This window comes from Hevea brasiliensis, chromosome 2 (assembly GCF_030052815.1).
Source record: "Hevea brasiliensis isolate MT/VB/25A 57/8 chromosome 2, ASM3005281v1, whole genome shotgun sequence".
Lineage (NCBI taxonomy): Eukaryota > Viridiplantae > Streptophyta > Magnoliopsida > Malpighiales > Euphorbiaceae > Hevea > Hevea brasiliensis.
In genome coordinates this window covers 112,373,274-112,387,822 of record NC_079494.1, presented here as the reverse complement: position 1 = coordinate 112,387,822, position 14,549 = coordinate 112,373,274, and the positions used below count along the sequence as shown (strand labels likewise).

Genomic DNA, 14,549 nt, shown 5'->3' with positions numbered 1-14,549 from the left:
AATATTCCAAGTACCAACCCTGATCCTCCTCTTATCCTGTCCCTTCTTAATTGGTATTTTTTTATGATATCTTCAATTATTTGCTATGTCTATCTTGTATTCTGTTCTACTATCTATCCTATGGACTAACTTCTTTACCCATACCCATTTATGATGTGTGAACCCTTACTCACTTAACACCATATCCGGGCGCCAGCAAGGCGCATCATTTTCGGTGAACGCCCTACACCCTTATATATTATACATTAAATTCAATGATAAAAATAAATTATGCCCTCATAAAATATATTTTTTTAATTTTTTTTATCAAAGAGATTAAAAAATATATACATATTAAATTTAATGATAAAAATAAATTATTATTAAAATTATAGTAATTTTATTAAAATTTTTATTGTTACACAAACTTAACGCGCACATACATTCGCAAGCGATCAAAATATTTTTATCATATTTTCTACAGTAGCCTCATATCATATCAATCACTTCCGACTTCGATCACGCAATTCGCCTTTTACTTTGAATTTGCCTCTTTCTTCCTTTTCTAAGTTTTAACACGCCAACGCCTGGTTCGGTTCCTCTCTGGGTCACCTGGTCTACTCGCACAGAAACCTTACAGCCTTCTTTTATTTTTGCGTCCAGTTCGATCATGGGAACTCCCAAGTTGGCTAGAATCCCCAGCATGAGGGATCGCGTTGAAGATACTCTCTCTGCTCACCGAAACGAGCTTGTTTCTCTCCTCTGCAGGTTCTTCCTTGCACATATACTACTTTTACTGTTCTTTTCCTGTTTGGTTACTGAGAAAACGGAGTATAATTTCAACTTCCGCCCTGCTGTGCTCAGTATCTTCTTGTGAGATGGAAGTGTCCTTTTTGTTTTTATTTTTGTTTTTAAATTTTTCGGTGAGTAAAAAAGAACTACTATTTTGTGTTTTTAGTGACAGTTATTTTGGGATTTGAAGGTATGTGGATCAAGGCAAAGGAATTTTGCAACCGCATACTTTGATCGATGAACTTGATAATATTGTCAGCGAAGACGAAGCAAGGCTGGGGCTAAGGGATGGTCCTTTCGGCGAAATCCTTAAATCTGCTCAGGTTAGTCTTTGTTTCGCTTTTGTTGAACAAGCATGATCTTAAAGCGTTTGATCATAGCATATTCTACATAGAAATGAGAGGGAGAGGGAAAAGGGGGGAGAGAAACACCGTATTATGCTGATTTATTAGTTTACTTTTAATTTCTGGCAAAGAAGAAACTCATGTTCAATCAATAAATCACCAATCAAAGCCAGGTGCCTTTTGATTGGCGGGAAAAGAGAAGGAAAAAAGATAATTTTCTTTTTGTTTAACCTTTTCCAATATGTAGTTTACGTTTGAAATAAGATCTTGCATTGTTTACAGGATAATGCATAAAGGAGGAAAAATAGGCTACATGCCCTCAGATGTACATGTTAAAATTAAAAATAGCATGCTAAAAGTAGCTTTTTACAATTTTAATAACCTGCAAAGTTTTTCTGGCCAATAAATTGGGCAGAATTGGGTTTAATTACTTTTTATTTTTTATCTACTTAAGAAAATTATACTGGGCACTTTTGCATGTTACCATTAAATTCTGCTACTTCTGTATGTTTTTGTATGTTTTCCTGTCAAGGTAATATTTCACTGCAATAAATGGAGCCTTTATTTTTATTTTCTGCAAATTACGTTCTTTGCTTTTTTATATATGTTGCTGCAAATTGCATTATGTCTTTACTTTTGCTTTTTATATATATTGGTAATAGGAAGCCATAGTTTTGCCTCCATTTGTGGCAATAGCCATTCGTCCTAGACCTGGTGTCTGGGAATATGTCCGTGTGAATGTTTATGAACTCAGTGTGGAGCAATTGAGCGTCTCAGAATACCTTCGGTTCAAAGAAGAACTTGTAGATGGGCCGTAAGCAACTTCTCTGTTCCTTGATTTTTTTTTAAAAAATTTTCTTGCTTAGACTAAATGTATATTAGCATATAACCATTTGATCCTTTATTGATTATTGTTTATGTTATTTACCAAATGTTTCTTTAGGTCTAATGATCCCTATGTACTTGAGCTTGACTTTGAGCCATTTAATGCTGATGTTCCTCGTCCCAACCGGTCTTCATCTATTGGCAATGGTGTTCAATTCCTCAATCGCCATCTTTCTTCAATTATGTTTCGTAACAAGGACTGCTTGGAACCTTTAAATGATTTCCTTCGAGCACACAAATATAAAGGGCATGTGAGTTTGTGGCAACAGGAACTTACTTTAAAAGTGTCTTCACTTGTCAAAATTTAACCATGATGGATTTATAAATTTATAATGTCTCGATTATAATTGCAAATTCTGAATTTTTTTTATCACTGGAATTGAGATGCGATGGATTTAGTAAGGATTGAAATGATACTTGGATTGAGGATTTTTGTAATGAATAATTGAATTATGGATTATGTGCAGGCCTTGATGTTGAATGATCGGATACAGAGCATATCCGGACTTCAGTCTGCCCTTGCTAAGGCAGAAGAATATATTTCTAAGCTTCCACCTGATTCACCATATTCTGAATTTGAATATAAGTAAGTTATTTTTATGTGTAACCTATTGTCTCATGAAGTTTATAAATGGGGTATATTTGTAGAAAATTATTCTTGTCACCAAACTTTTCCTGCATCTGATTTTTACTTTGATTCAGATTACAAGAACTGGGTTTTGAGAGAGGGTGGGGGGATACTGCAGCACGGGTACTGGAGACAATGCACCTTCTCTTGGACATCCTGCAGGCTCCTGATCCCTTATCTTTAGAAACATTCCTGGGGAGAATACCCATGGTGTTTAATGTTGTGATTTTGTCTCCACATGGATACTTTGGGCAAGCAAATGTTTTAGGTTTGCCTGACACTGGTGGACAGGTGCTGTTGACTTACTTTTGTCACAAACTAAAACAGCTAACAAAATAGAGCAAAAAAAGATAGTATATCTGTCCTGGCAACAAAATAGAGCAAAAATAGATAGTATTTCCGGCTTGGCACACATGGAAGTCTTTTATATCTTACCTTTGCAGACTGTACACTTATTCTGTCACTTCTTACTATCCTTATGTTAATTTATCTCTAGCCCTTCCCTACCCTCCACCCAAGCAAAATAAATAAATAAATAAATAATAAGAAAGAAAGAAAAGAATTCATGTAAAATTGTAACACTTTTTCTTTTCTATTTTCTCTAATTAACTTGCAGGTTGTTTATATACTGGATCAAGTCCGTGCCTTAGAGAATGAAATGCTTCTTAGAATACAGAAGCAAGGCCTGGATTTCAAGCCTAGGATTCTGATTGTAAGTATATTTATGGTTATCTTAGGTCAGTTTCTTTAAACTTCACCACTCTGATCAATATTGATTGCTTTTCTTCAAGTAATGAATTTTTCATTCTTCAAGGTGACCAGATTAATCCCTGATGCAAAAGGGACTACATGCAATCAGAGGTTGGAAAGAGTCAGTGGAACAGAACACACGCATATTCTGCGAGTTCCTTTTAGATCAGAGAAAGGAATTCTTAGAAAATGGATCTCAAGATTTGATGTGTGGCCGTATCTGGAGACCTTTGCTGAGGTAGGACAAGAGTTTCTATGAGTGTGGAATCATTTTGAATATTTTTGTTATTGAATATTGAGTAGTGATACCTTAGAAATGATGCTTCAAATTAGTAAAGGTTTAGACTTTTATCTAATTGGTGATGTAGATGTAATTTTAAATAGTGGAATTATGCGTACAATCTAAATTTTAGGATCTTCTAAAGGAAAAGTGACAATAACAATAACAATAACGATAATAATAATGTGCTGCCTGTAATATCTGTTCAAGTACTAGATCTTCCTTTTTCCAAGAAATAGGGATGACTAAAACTGCTCTAGTAGACCCAAGGCATGGGTAAGGGGCGTTGGTAGTTCAGACTAGATGCTATAGATATGGCCATCCTAATTGACTAAACTTTAATTTCTTATGAACATTTCAAAGGGAGAGAAATTAATGTGTCTGTTGTATATCTGCAGTACATTAAAATATACCTACCACCTCGAAGGATGTCACCATAGCTAATTTGTAGTTTCGCCAACTATATCCTTACAATTTTGAAGCTGCTACTGCCTCCTACAGAATTTTTTCACATGGAACATCTTTTTATCACCACCATGATAATCACCTTAACATTTTACCCATATTTGTGTGGGGTAGGGGGAGGGAGGTGAGTATGCAAAAGCTACAAATCAAAATTTTAACTATTGCCAGAAATCAAAAGACCTGCTGGCTGAGACTGCCTGCTATTGGGTTGACAGTTCCTTATCTTTGTCAAACTACCTTTGCTGCTTACATTTTCTCGTTATCATTACACGACCAACTGAAGCCCTTAGCATCTTGTTTAGTTCTACAATATGTATTTGGATTAAATATAAAGTTAAAATCATATTTATAATTATTAATTTCTTTTTCCTTCTCTCTCTCTCTCTCTCTCATAAAAGAACTTTTTGTTCAAATGTTCCAGGATGTGGCCAGTGAAATTGTAGCTGAGTTACAGGGCATTCCTGATTTTATTATAGGCAACTACAGTGATGGGAACCTTGTTGCATCTTTGTTGGCATATAAAATGGGTATTACACAGGTTAGGATTGATTTGCTTGGTTTTAAGATTTGGAAAATACGAGGTCAATCAAGTTCTCTGTTAAGAAGCGAATATTAATATTTTTAAGTTTTGAATGTGCAGTGCACCATTGCGCATGCCTTGGAGAAAACCAAATATCCAGATTCAGATATATATTGGAAAAATTTTGATGATAAATATCATTTCTCATGTCAATTCACTGCTGACTTATTAGCCATGAACAATGCAGATTTTATCATCACCAGTACTTACCAAGAGATTGCAGGAACGTAAGTGTGCCTCCCTTCTTACTTTTGATGTTTATTTGTAATGTTGTTCAGTATTTATAAGATGAAACATAGTGACCATTATTGATCTGCTTTTGTTTTAAAATCCTTGGAATCTGAGTGTTAAATATCTTTCTCTGAAAACTAAAGGAATCAAAAGTGCAGTTTGTGACCTAGTAATTATTTCAATAAGAGTAGTAAAAGGATGAAAGCAGAAGAATAAGAAAAGTGGGACATGTTGGTGTTCTGATGAGTCATGCTTAATGGATGATAGCCGTGAGGTTCTACGTGCTGATATTGGTTCAGGTAGTATTGGAGGTCTCCAATCTTAACCTAATCAAGTTATAATTGCATTAAAAATTTTACCGTTTCAGCTTTGGGTCAACCAACATTTATGGCTGTAAACACAGTATTTTTAGATACATTTGAAAATTGCAAAATGGCGTAAATAGTAGCCTTCTATTTTTCTACTTTTTGTTCAGCAAATATATCAATCATTACCTTTAGCAGGAACTAATGATCGTTGTGCTGGCTTTTGCAACTTAATGGTGGTAACTAATTTGCAGCGGTAATGCCAATTATGTTAGCCCACCTTTCCTGTTGTGTAAATATACCAATGCATTTGGAAATTAGCCTTGATGAAATTGCTTGTGCAACTTTATCAATTTTTAGATGCTAGATTAAGTAATGCATGTTATTTCAGGTGCTTAACTTGTATGCTCTTTTGACAGGAAGAATACTGTTGGTCAGTATGAGAGCCACACTGCTTTCACTCTTCCAGGATTATATCGAGTTGTTCATGGCATTGATGTTTTCGATCCAAAGTTCAATATTGTCTCTCCTGGGGCAGATATGTCCATCTACTTCCCATATTCTGAAAAGCAAAAAAGACTTACAGCTTTACATGCTTCAATAGAAAAGATGTTGTATGATCCTGAGCCAACGGACGAGTGGATGTGAGTCCTTCATACTTTTAATAGTTTGCATACCGCATATTAATGTTTATGAGCATATTTGAAAACAACCCTTATGATTGATATTACCATTTGTTTCAAGAATTTGTGTTACCATACAAGCGCCATATCTAATGACATTGTTGGAAATCTGGAATAAGAAGGATCAGACTTGAGGAGTCCATTTATTAAAGCTAATATTTCCTTTGCATCATTACAGAGGTACACTGAGCGACAAGTCAAAGCCCTTGATTTTTTCCATGGCAAGGCTGGACAGGGTGAAGAACATTACTGGGCTGGTAGAGATATATGGTAAGAATACGAAGCTGAGGGAGTTGGTGAACCTTGTTGTGATTGCTGGTTATATTGATGTGAAGAAGTCCAGAGACAGAGAAGAAATTGCTGAAATTGAAAAGATGCACGACCTTATGAAGAAGTACAATTTGGATGGACAATTTCGATGGATAACAGCCCAAACAAATCGAGCACGTAATGGTGAGCTCTATCGCTACATAGCTGATACAAAAGGAGCTTTTGTGCAGGTATGTGATTGTAGTGTGCTTTGTTATTTGTGTAAAAGATTTCTCAGGCTGTCAAGTCTTAATTCCCTTTCTATTGGTGTGCAGCCTGCTTTTTATGAAGCATTTGGGCTGACTGTTGTGGAGGCTATGACTTGTGGCCTTCCAACATTTGCTACTTGCCATGGTGGTCCTGCGGAAATTATTGAGCATGGTATATCAGGATTCCACATTGATCCATATCACCCTGATCAGGCTGCTGAAATTCTGGTAGATTTCTTTCAAAAGTGCAAGGAGGATCCAAGCCACTGGAATAAAATATCTGACGCAGGGCTTCAGAGGATTTATGAAAGGTTATTATCTATAGATGACTTAAGATTATTAGCACAGGCTATGTGAGGCTCACTCAGATCTCTTGAATAGGTACACATGGAAGATCTATTCTGAGAGGCTTTTGACGTTGGCTGGGGTATATGGTTTCTGGAAGTACGTTTCCAAACTTGACCGGCGTGAGACTCGAAGATATCTTGAGATGTTTTACATCCTCAAGTTCCGTGATTTGGTGAGTATTTAGTCCTTTTTTTTGACAGAGATTTGCAAATGCAAAGTAAATATATAATCAATCAAATCATATACAAAGTATTTTAGTCTCAAGGCATCAACCTCGTCTAGTTTCACGGCTAGACAAAAGCCTCATTGACGAGTTTTTAACCTCCTGTCGTTTATGTCTCTATGCAGCATTATTAATCTATCTAGTGTTTCCTTCTACATTGTGTTGTGACATGAAATCTATGAAAACTAATTGGTTTGCTGGTAGGGCCATATTTCCAATGGTGGAGCCACAATGAAGCTAGGGGGTCCCATGGTCTCCCATATATTTTCTTACATTAAAATATTGTAGTTTGGCCCGTTTTAGTTTCTTAAAAATTGTTTCTATTTAAAAATCACAAATTTTAAAATTTTACCAAGAAATTTTAATATATCATATTCTTATTAAGGCAAAGATATATAACACCAAGTCTTAGTAAATTGTAGCATTACACAAACATGTATATATGTGGAGGTGTCTATGCTTCTCTAAGCACTAAACGGACGTTACTGTAAGAAGTTTTTGTTATGTACGCGATATTCTGCATTAAATTTCATTCTTTGTGATTTGTTTCAGGTGAAAACCGTTCCTTTGGCAATTGACGACCAACATTAAGCTACAATCACTAATGGAACTGTATATCCCATGATCCAGAGGCAGTGACAATACATCACAAGGTAATAATATTATGTAAATAAATTCCTGATGCTTTGTCTGGCATGTTTAAAGAAGTTACGCGAATATTACGTCTGATGCTTTTCTTATACAAAGCGAACGCCTCAAGAATTTTACTACTTGTGAATAACTTCAGCTTTCTTATCTGGGTCTCAGAGTATTTCGTAACAATGCTAAAAAGCTTTTCTTGCTCCATTTTCTTCTTTTTTTTTGTTATTTTAAGAAACCTTTTTCCCCTAAAAAAGTATGATTTAGGAAAATAAAATAAAAATGATATAATGTGCTATTAATAATAAAAGTAAAAAATATTAAATCAAAAGGAGAAGAAATTAGGTCTTGACTATTGAAGCAAAGCGAGTAGTTCTACAGAAGAATTCGCTTGAGTCCTGGTAAGGTTCATATTGGTACGTGGTGCGGTGTAACGAAACTTAACGAAATTTGAATGGTACTTCAATCGTGGTTCTGTAGGGTAAGAACTAGAGCGTTAACCAGACTAGTAGGGTTCGTATCCATTCTGGAAATGGACCAAGTTGTCACGGTCGTATAACCCCGAAACAGTAAATTATTTGTATGTTTGGTCCGCCATGGGAATATCGTTAAGTCCCCTCAGTGCCATCATCTTAACACAGCTGGTGCTAGTGCTAGGGCCTAGGGGAGTCTGCTTTCCTTGTCAAAATGAAACCAAGTTCAGTTACTGACACTTCTCCTGACAAGCCTGTAACGCCACGGCTTTTTGAACCACACCCACAAACCTCCAACAGTATCGCGCGTCTCTACAAAAGGATCTCTTTCTTGGTCTCCTTAACTTCCCTCGTTTATTTCTCAAAAAAAAAAAAAAAAAAAAAAAACTTCCCTCGCTGATTTCCAGGGGTCAATGACTCGTTTCTCCCACCAACTCTCCCACCAACGGTAAAATATTCATTTGGAGCACTATACGCTAGATCAGAACGAGTAGAATGTGGTTCTTTTATTATTATTGTTATCTATTTTTGGGTTAACCAGTTGTCTAAGAGTGGCAGTTGCATCTCCACCCTGATTCAGGATGGAACACGAATCCTTTATTCAAAGGCGAAATTGCCATTTCTGCTGGGGCAAAGAAGCTCCACACGAACACAGCATTAGAAAAATAAAATAAAATAAAATAAAGCTCAATCTCATTTTTGTATTTATTAGAAAGTTCAATACAGTCTATTATTAATTTTTTGTATAGCAAAAAAAAATTCAATTTAATTCAAAAATTAAGAAGTTAATTTTTTTTAATTTTTGAATTAAATAAAAAAAAATAACCCACAAGTTTTAATTTTTAAGTTAAATTGAATTTATATTGAAATGTGTAGGTTAGTTTGGATAAAAAGTTAAAAATGAGTTAAATTGAACATATACAAACGAAAATGAATTTTTTACAAAATTAAAAAAAAAAAATTATATAAGAGATAAAAGCCTACTTTTGCAACTCTCCCTTATTAGTTTAAACTTATTAATTTTTTACAACTCTTAATTTTTTAGATTGAGTGATTTTTTAACATAATATTAATTTTTTTTATATTTAAAAGGTCTAAATTTGAATACTCACTTCATTATTAATTAATTTGATTTCACTCACCGTTACTTAATTTTAAGATTTGTTTTACCATTATTTCTTAATCTCAATTTGTATCATAAATATATTTATCTTTAATTTAATATCACCTAAAATCTTTTTAGTTAGATTTCATTGGGTACTTTAGCTAGATGATTACATGAACGTGCTTAAATAAATTAGGCATAAAAAAAATAATTTAGGGTTATAAAGAAAAAAAAAAGTGAATCCAACAAGTTATCAATAATATTTCAATTACAGTTAGATTATTCTCTTAACGTGGAGAAATATTTTTTTATTATACCTAATCTATTTAGTCTTGTTCAAATGAGCTTGTGCCAAAGTACACAATAAAATCTGTCTATAAAGAATTTATGTGGCATTAAATTGAAATTTTAATATTTTTTTAATACAAATTAAAATTAAAGGAGGATGTTAAAATTAAATTGTGAATAAAATTAAGCCTTAATTAAATATTTTAATACAATATAAAATTATATTCTTGTCCACGCTTTAAATTTCATTAGTGTTAGTATCCGAAAATATAGGTGAAGATTTAAAAATAATTTCATATTTCCCTATGACCCTATCCTAATCCTATCCGGGGAGTTATACTTTACTAAGTGAATCCACAAGTTCGCCGGAGCAAAGCCCGAGAGATGGACGGAGAATTTCTAGTTAATGCATGTTAAAACGCTATACGACATATTACTAGTCCCAAAACGGACCTAACACAGTAAAAAAGCTCCTCCTAGCCATATATCTATTTTACATACATAAACGCCGTTCTTGGCACTAAACTTGCACTCGCACCAAAGGCTAAAGCTGGTAACAATGATGTGTAAAATTAAAAATAGATAAACAAAAGCAACAACCTTTTGATCAATGTGCTTCTTCAAGGTTTGGGGCTCGAGCCTTATGGCCCCGACCCCAGCTATGCCCACCACAGTTCACAGCTAGAGAAATGTATTTAGGGAAACATTTTAAAAAAAGAAAAAAACCACTAAAACTTAAAATTGACAAGCCCAACGCCTAATCTAAAAAACTAGGAGAAGTACATGCTATGACTAGGACTTAGAGCTGTCCAAATGAGTGAGCAAGATAAGCCAGTGCTCCAACAAGAGGTGCGTTAATATAAGTGGACGGCTCTGACTGCTCATAGTCTGATCTTTGATCTGGGAACCTATCATGCCGATCTGGGCCTCCAACGACTGCACCCACAAGAATGTTGGGGTTCGGGGATTGAGATTTCATGACGCTGAAGCCTGATGAGCATTGGATCTTGGCCGGGTGCACAGCAATGGACGGTAGAGATGAGCCCCTGTGGTGTATCCTTCGCGGGTATCTTGGACCGTATCCCACCATATAGGACATCCTCAAGGGGTTGTCTCCCAGAAGATAGTCGACCTAATAATAATAATACAATTTCAGAGTTAAAAACAACAAAATATATTAATATAATAAGAAAATTTGCATCAGGATTAGATAATTTATGGTATTAGTGTGTTTATTGCACCTGTTTCTTGGCAATGTTTCGTAGCCTATTAGGTGTGACTATGGCTCGACCACAGTTCACAAACTTACGGGCAGAGGTCAAGTACTTGGCGTAGGTTAGGAGCAAGAACGAAGTGGAGGTCACATACTGCATGTTGCTATCACTCATCTTGAACAGAAGCCCACCTGATTTTATGCCAGGAAAAAAGCCAAAACTAGCAGTTAAAAAAATACCAATCTGAGACCGAGTGGAAATTGGAGCTAGGAATGTGGGAACCTGGAGTGTATTGTGCTGAAGAGAAAGGGGCCCCTGGAATGATGGAACAGATAAAATTATCTGCATGGCCTTTGTAATCATGGAGGGATTGCAGTTTTTGAACAAGAAATGCCTGAAATTCAAGGGCAGTAATATTAATCATCATCCAGATTCAAGAAAATATGGCAAACAAAGAAAATTTGAAAAATAAAGAACAAGTAAGGAATGGACCTTGGAAAGAAGAATTCTTGCTCCAACATGCTTGTTGTCCCAGCCAAAGGTGTTGTCAAACTCTGCGGCCCCAAGGGTCTGCCCATTAACTTGAATGTAGTTGAGGTAAGTAGGGTTCTTTGTGGCCTTATGCAGCCAGGCAGCTCCCCACAACAGCTCATCCTGCCATTTTTAAAGACAACCCATGAGAGATTAAGCTTATTAAATCCAGTCTCATGAAAATAGCAATGGCAGACTTCACCTCATATCCAGAATAGGAGCAATAAAAGGGGCAAACATTTTTCTTCAATCCATTGCTGTATGCTCCTCGATACTTGTCTGCAAATTGGAACACCTAGACAAAGAGGCAAGATTAAAAGACATAATTTACAACAAACATACTCGTTTAATTTAAAAAAAAATTCTGGCAGAAACTATGTATTCACCCTGATAGCCCTTCTGACCAAAAGCTTGGAGTAAGTGGGGTCACTTCTTCTAAACACCAAAGAGGCTGCAGCAAGAGCAGCAGCAGTTTCAGCAGCAACATCAGAACCAGGGGAATTTCTGTCTACTTTGAATACACTTCTTGGGGTATCCATATCTTCTGGTCTCTCCCAGCAAGAATGGTCCTTGTTAGCATCACCAACCTGCAAAGACGAACCCAAAAATCATTATTTTGATCTCCTACATTCTTCGTCTCTACTCGAGTGCTCAAATGCCCATTCAGAAACACACACAAAAAAAAGAAGGGGCACAAATCCAAATTAAGAATGCAAAGCAAAGAATACAAACCTGAACGTAGATGGTGTCGGGATGCACGGTAGCTTTGAGAAGGTAATCAGTAGCCCAACGAATGGCGGCTTTGGCGTTTTGCAACTCGCCTTTCATCAGCCCACCAAACTCAATGACACTCCATGAGAGCATAGTGGCAGTGAAAGCCATAGGGAAGCCAAATTTCACATTGTCCCCTGCATCATAGTACCCTCCTACCAAATTCACCTGCATTTTCATTTCCACACCCAAGTTAACTAAGCTAAGGAAATGTAGAAAAAAAACAGTGATAAAGAGAGAAAGTTAGCATATATACATGCATGGCTGCACCATCTGAGAGACCCGAGTCCCTTCTCCAGGTGATCCTCTGGTTAGAAGGGAGCTTGCCTGATCTCTGGCCCTCAAAGAAAAGGATTGATTTAGTGAGGGCATCTCTGTAGTTGTGGCTGGCAAAGCGAGGGTGGCGGTGGTGGTGGAGGGCCGGAAAGCCATGGCAATGGAGCAAAGAAGAAGCAAAACAGGAGAGGAGCAGTACAAGTGTGAAATGGAAAAGAGAGAAAGCCATTTTGGTCCGCCCAAAGTAAACCAACCAACAACCAACCCTGCAAGCCGCAGTGGAAGAATAGAGTCATCCCTTTCTTTGTATTTATAAAGCAAAAGCTGCGTCCCTGACTCTGTTAACCTCTCATTGGTTAAAACAATAAATTAATCCACACCTCCTTTATCATTTGCTTAATCTTAATTAATCCATCATTTTTAGGTTTTTACTACCACAATTATAGCAATGGGATTGGGATGGGGCGTATATCCTCGACCTGGCCAGTCGGTTCATGGTTCACCGCAAGGGTGAATCTGAACTGGTCCAGAACCCCCAAAGTTTCAGTTTCAATTTCAGTTTAATTAAGTTCGGTTCAAATTTAATAGCCCAATTTTTTATTTAGTTTAGCTTTGAACCGAACGGGACGAGTTTAGTTTAGTTTTAGTTTGGTTAATTCATGATTCAGTAAAATACAAGTTTAACTGGTTTCGATCTGATTCTACTTCTAAATCAACCATGACCGGGTCTACAGTATAGCTTCCTCTTTTTTTTTTGTTTGACTTTAGATACCCTTTAGAACTTACGTTATGTCCATTTAGGATTTCACCAGATCACCTCTACCACAAACAAGGACAGTCACATGGAGATTTAAATTAGGTTGCTGGTGGGTTAACAATTCATGCATGATAAGGCTCAATGGCAGCACAGGCATGTGAACTGGTTGAAGTTATTACTCGTATAGCGCAATGAAAGAGATGTGACAAGGGTCATGCAGGTTTTGCCGCTCACTGTTTGTGCATGTTAGGCATCCACTGCAATATAGGATGTCCATTATAAGCACCAGCTTACTGAATCATTTTCCTTTAATATATGTGAAATGAAACATGTTGAAAATTTGCGTTGCAAATTAGAGGATCAAGCTTTGATAACATGTTGAAAACACACAGGAGAGTTAAAAACAAAGCTCCAGTTAAAAATATAAAGAATCATTCCTTCTCGACTCTATGTTCTACATCAAGAAAATTTTTCAGATAAAGAATCATTCGGACCATAAGCACGAAACTAGTAGACTCCCACATGGCATTATGCACCGAATTCAGTAAGTCTTAACTGTGCTCCCATTACCTTGGAACAAAGCTTTGAAGAGCTGTTGCCCACAACTTGAGCCTAAAAGATAAGGACCTCGGGTGTAATTGTCAGACAAAAGGAGATAAGCATAAACGGGAGTAAAATACTTCACCACAGAATTTCTGTCGGAGAAATTTGACGGACATAAACATGAGGCTGATGGGGAAATTTTTGGGAGTTCTTAAGATCGAGTCTCAGAAAGAGTCAATAATCAAGAACTTGGGAGATGGAGCACTTGAATCGAGAGATGTGGATAGTCCAAGGAATTTATGGTGCTCATCCCCCAATGCACGTAAAACCAACTGCATCCCATCTGCAAACCAATTCCTTGATGTTCTTATTGCCTTGTTTGTATATATGGAAGTGTTGTTCAATAGATTTTCGCTTATCTGCTGCTTCACAAAAAGACGAAACCTTTTGTATACAGTATTTTGTTTGGAATCTTGAAACTGATAGATCGGATGATTTCTGGATTGAATATTAATCTCAGACCATGTTTCTCTGCCTACAATTTGTGAATTTACTAAAATTATATGTTAACTGTGTATGCTTTCCCTAGAGATTGAATCAAAATTGCAAGCCGTGGAACTTATACAGCGAGCAGCATTTCTTTATTTTATGAGTAAAAAAATTTTTTTAGTCATTGAATTAATTAACCATTTCGGGTTGAGGTTAGTCATTAAATGTTATTAAAAAAAGTTTAAATATTTTAGATTTAATATAGTTAAAATATGTTAAATTTAATTTTAAATTAATTTTAATACTATTTAATTTAATTCGATAACAATTTTAAAATCAATACGACACAGAGTCTAAATTTTATGATAAAAAATGTATGATTTTCTTTAAATATAGGTGTGATTCAATGACAAATTTCTTTTGTGAGTTCTAAAGATAAAATCTTTGAGAAT

General features: G+C 35.9%; 2 protein-coding genes across 2 annotated transcripts; one reads left to right on the top strand and one right to left on the bottom strand.

Annotated features, from left to right (window-relative positions):
- Positions 1-441: 441 nt before the first annotated feature.
- Positions 442-7,857, top strand: LOC110659273 (sucrose synthase 2). The gene is made up of 15 exons (XM_021817152.2): positions 442-747; positions 962-1,094; positions 1,778-1,929; positions 2,059-2,251; positions 2,468-2,586; positions 2,703-2,919; positions 3,245-3,340; positions 3,443-3,616; positions 4,545-4,661; positions 4,764-4,930; positions 5,659-5,883; positions 6,101-6,422; positions 6,507-6,751; positions 6,822-6,960; positions 7,564-7,857. Exons 1-15 carry the CDS (start codon positions 650-652, stop codon positions 7,600-7,602), a joined length of 2,436 nt encoding a protein of 811 aa, XP_021672844.2. The 5' UTR covers positions 442-649; the 3' UTR covers positions 7,603-7,857.
- Positions 7,858-10,067: 2,210 nt separating this feature from the next.
- On the bottom strand, positions 10,068-13,042 carry LOC110659274 (endoglucanase 17). The gene is made up of 8 exons (XM_021817153.2): positions 12,289-13,042; positions 11,994-12,200; positions 11,648-11,848; positions 11,464-11,556; positions 11,223-11,384; positions 11,013-11,124; positions 10,758-10,921; positions 10,068-10,648 (listed from the first exon to the last, which is right to left on the bottom strand). The coding sequence occupies exons 1-8, from the start codon at positions 12,535-12,537 to the stop codon at positions 10,316-10,318; spliced, it is 1,521 nt and encodes a 506-aa protein (XP_021672845.1). The 5' UTR covers positions 12,538-13,042; the 3' UTR covers positions 10,068-10,315.
- Positions 13,043-14,549: the final 1,507 nt, after the last annotated feature.

Bases quoted from the DNA above. Each gene is read 5' to 3' on its own strand.
- LOC110659273 (XM_021817152.2), top strand. From the start codon at position 650: ATGGGAACTCCCAAGTTGGCTAGAATCCCCAGCATGAGGGATCGCGTT. The intron at 1,095-1,777 runs GTTAGTCTTTGT...TATTGGTAATAG, and splicing joins AAATCCTTAAATCTGCTCAG to GAAGCCATAGTTTTGCCTCC. The intron at 6,423-6,506 runs GTATGTGATTGT...ATTGGTGTGCAG, and splicing joins CAAAAGGAGCTTTTGTGCAG to CCTGCTTTTTATGAAGCATT.
- LOC110659274 (XM_021817153.2), bottom strand. From the start codon at position 12,537: ATGGCTTTCTCTCTTTTCCATTTCACACTTGTACTGCTCCTCTCCTGT. The intron at 11,125-11,222 runs GTCCATTCCTTA...CTTGAATTTCAG, and splicing joins CAAGAATTCTTCTTTCCAAG to GCATTTCTTGTTCAAAAACT. The intron at 10,922-11,012 runs GTTCCCACATTC...GCATAAAATCAG, and splicing joins TTCAGCACAATACACTCCAG to GTGGGCTTCTGTTCAAGATG.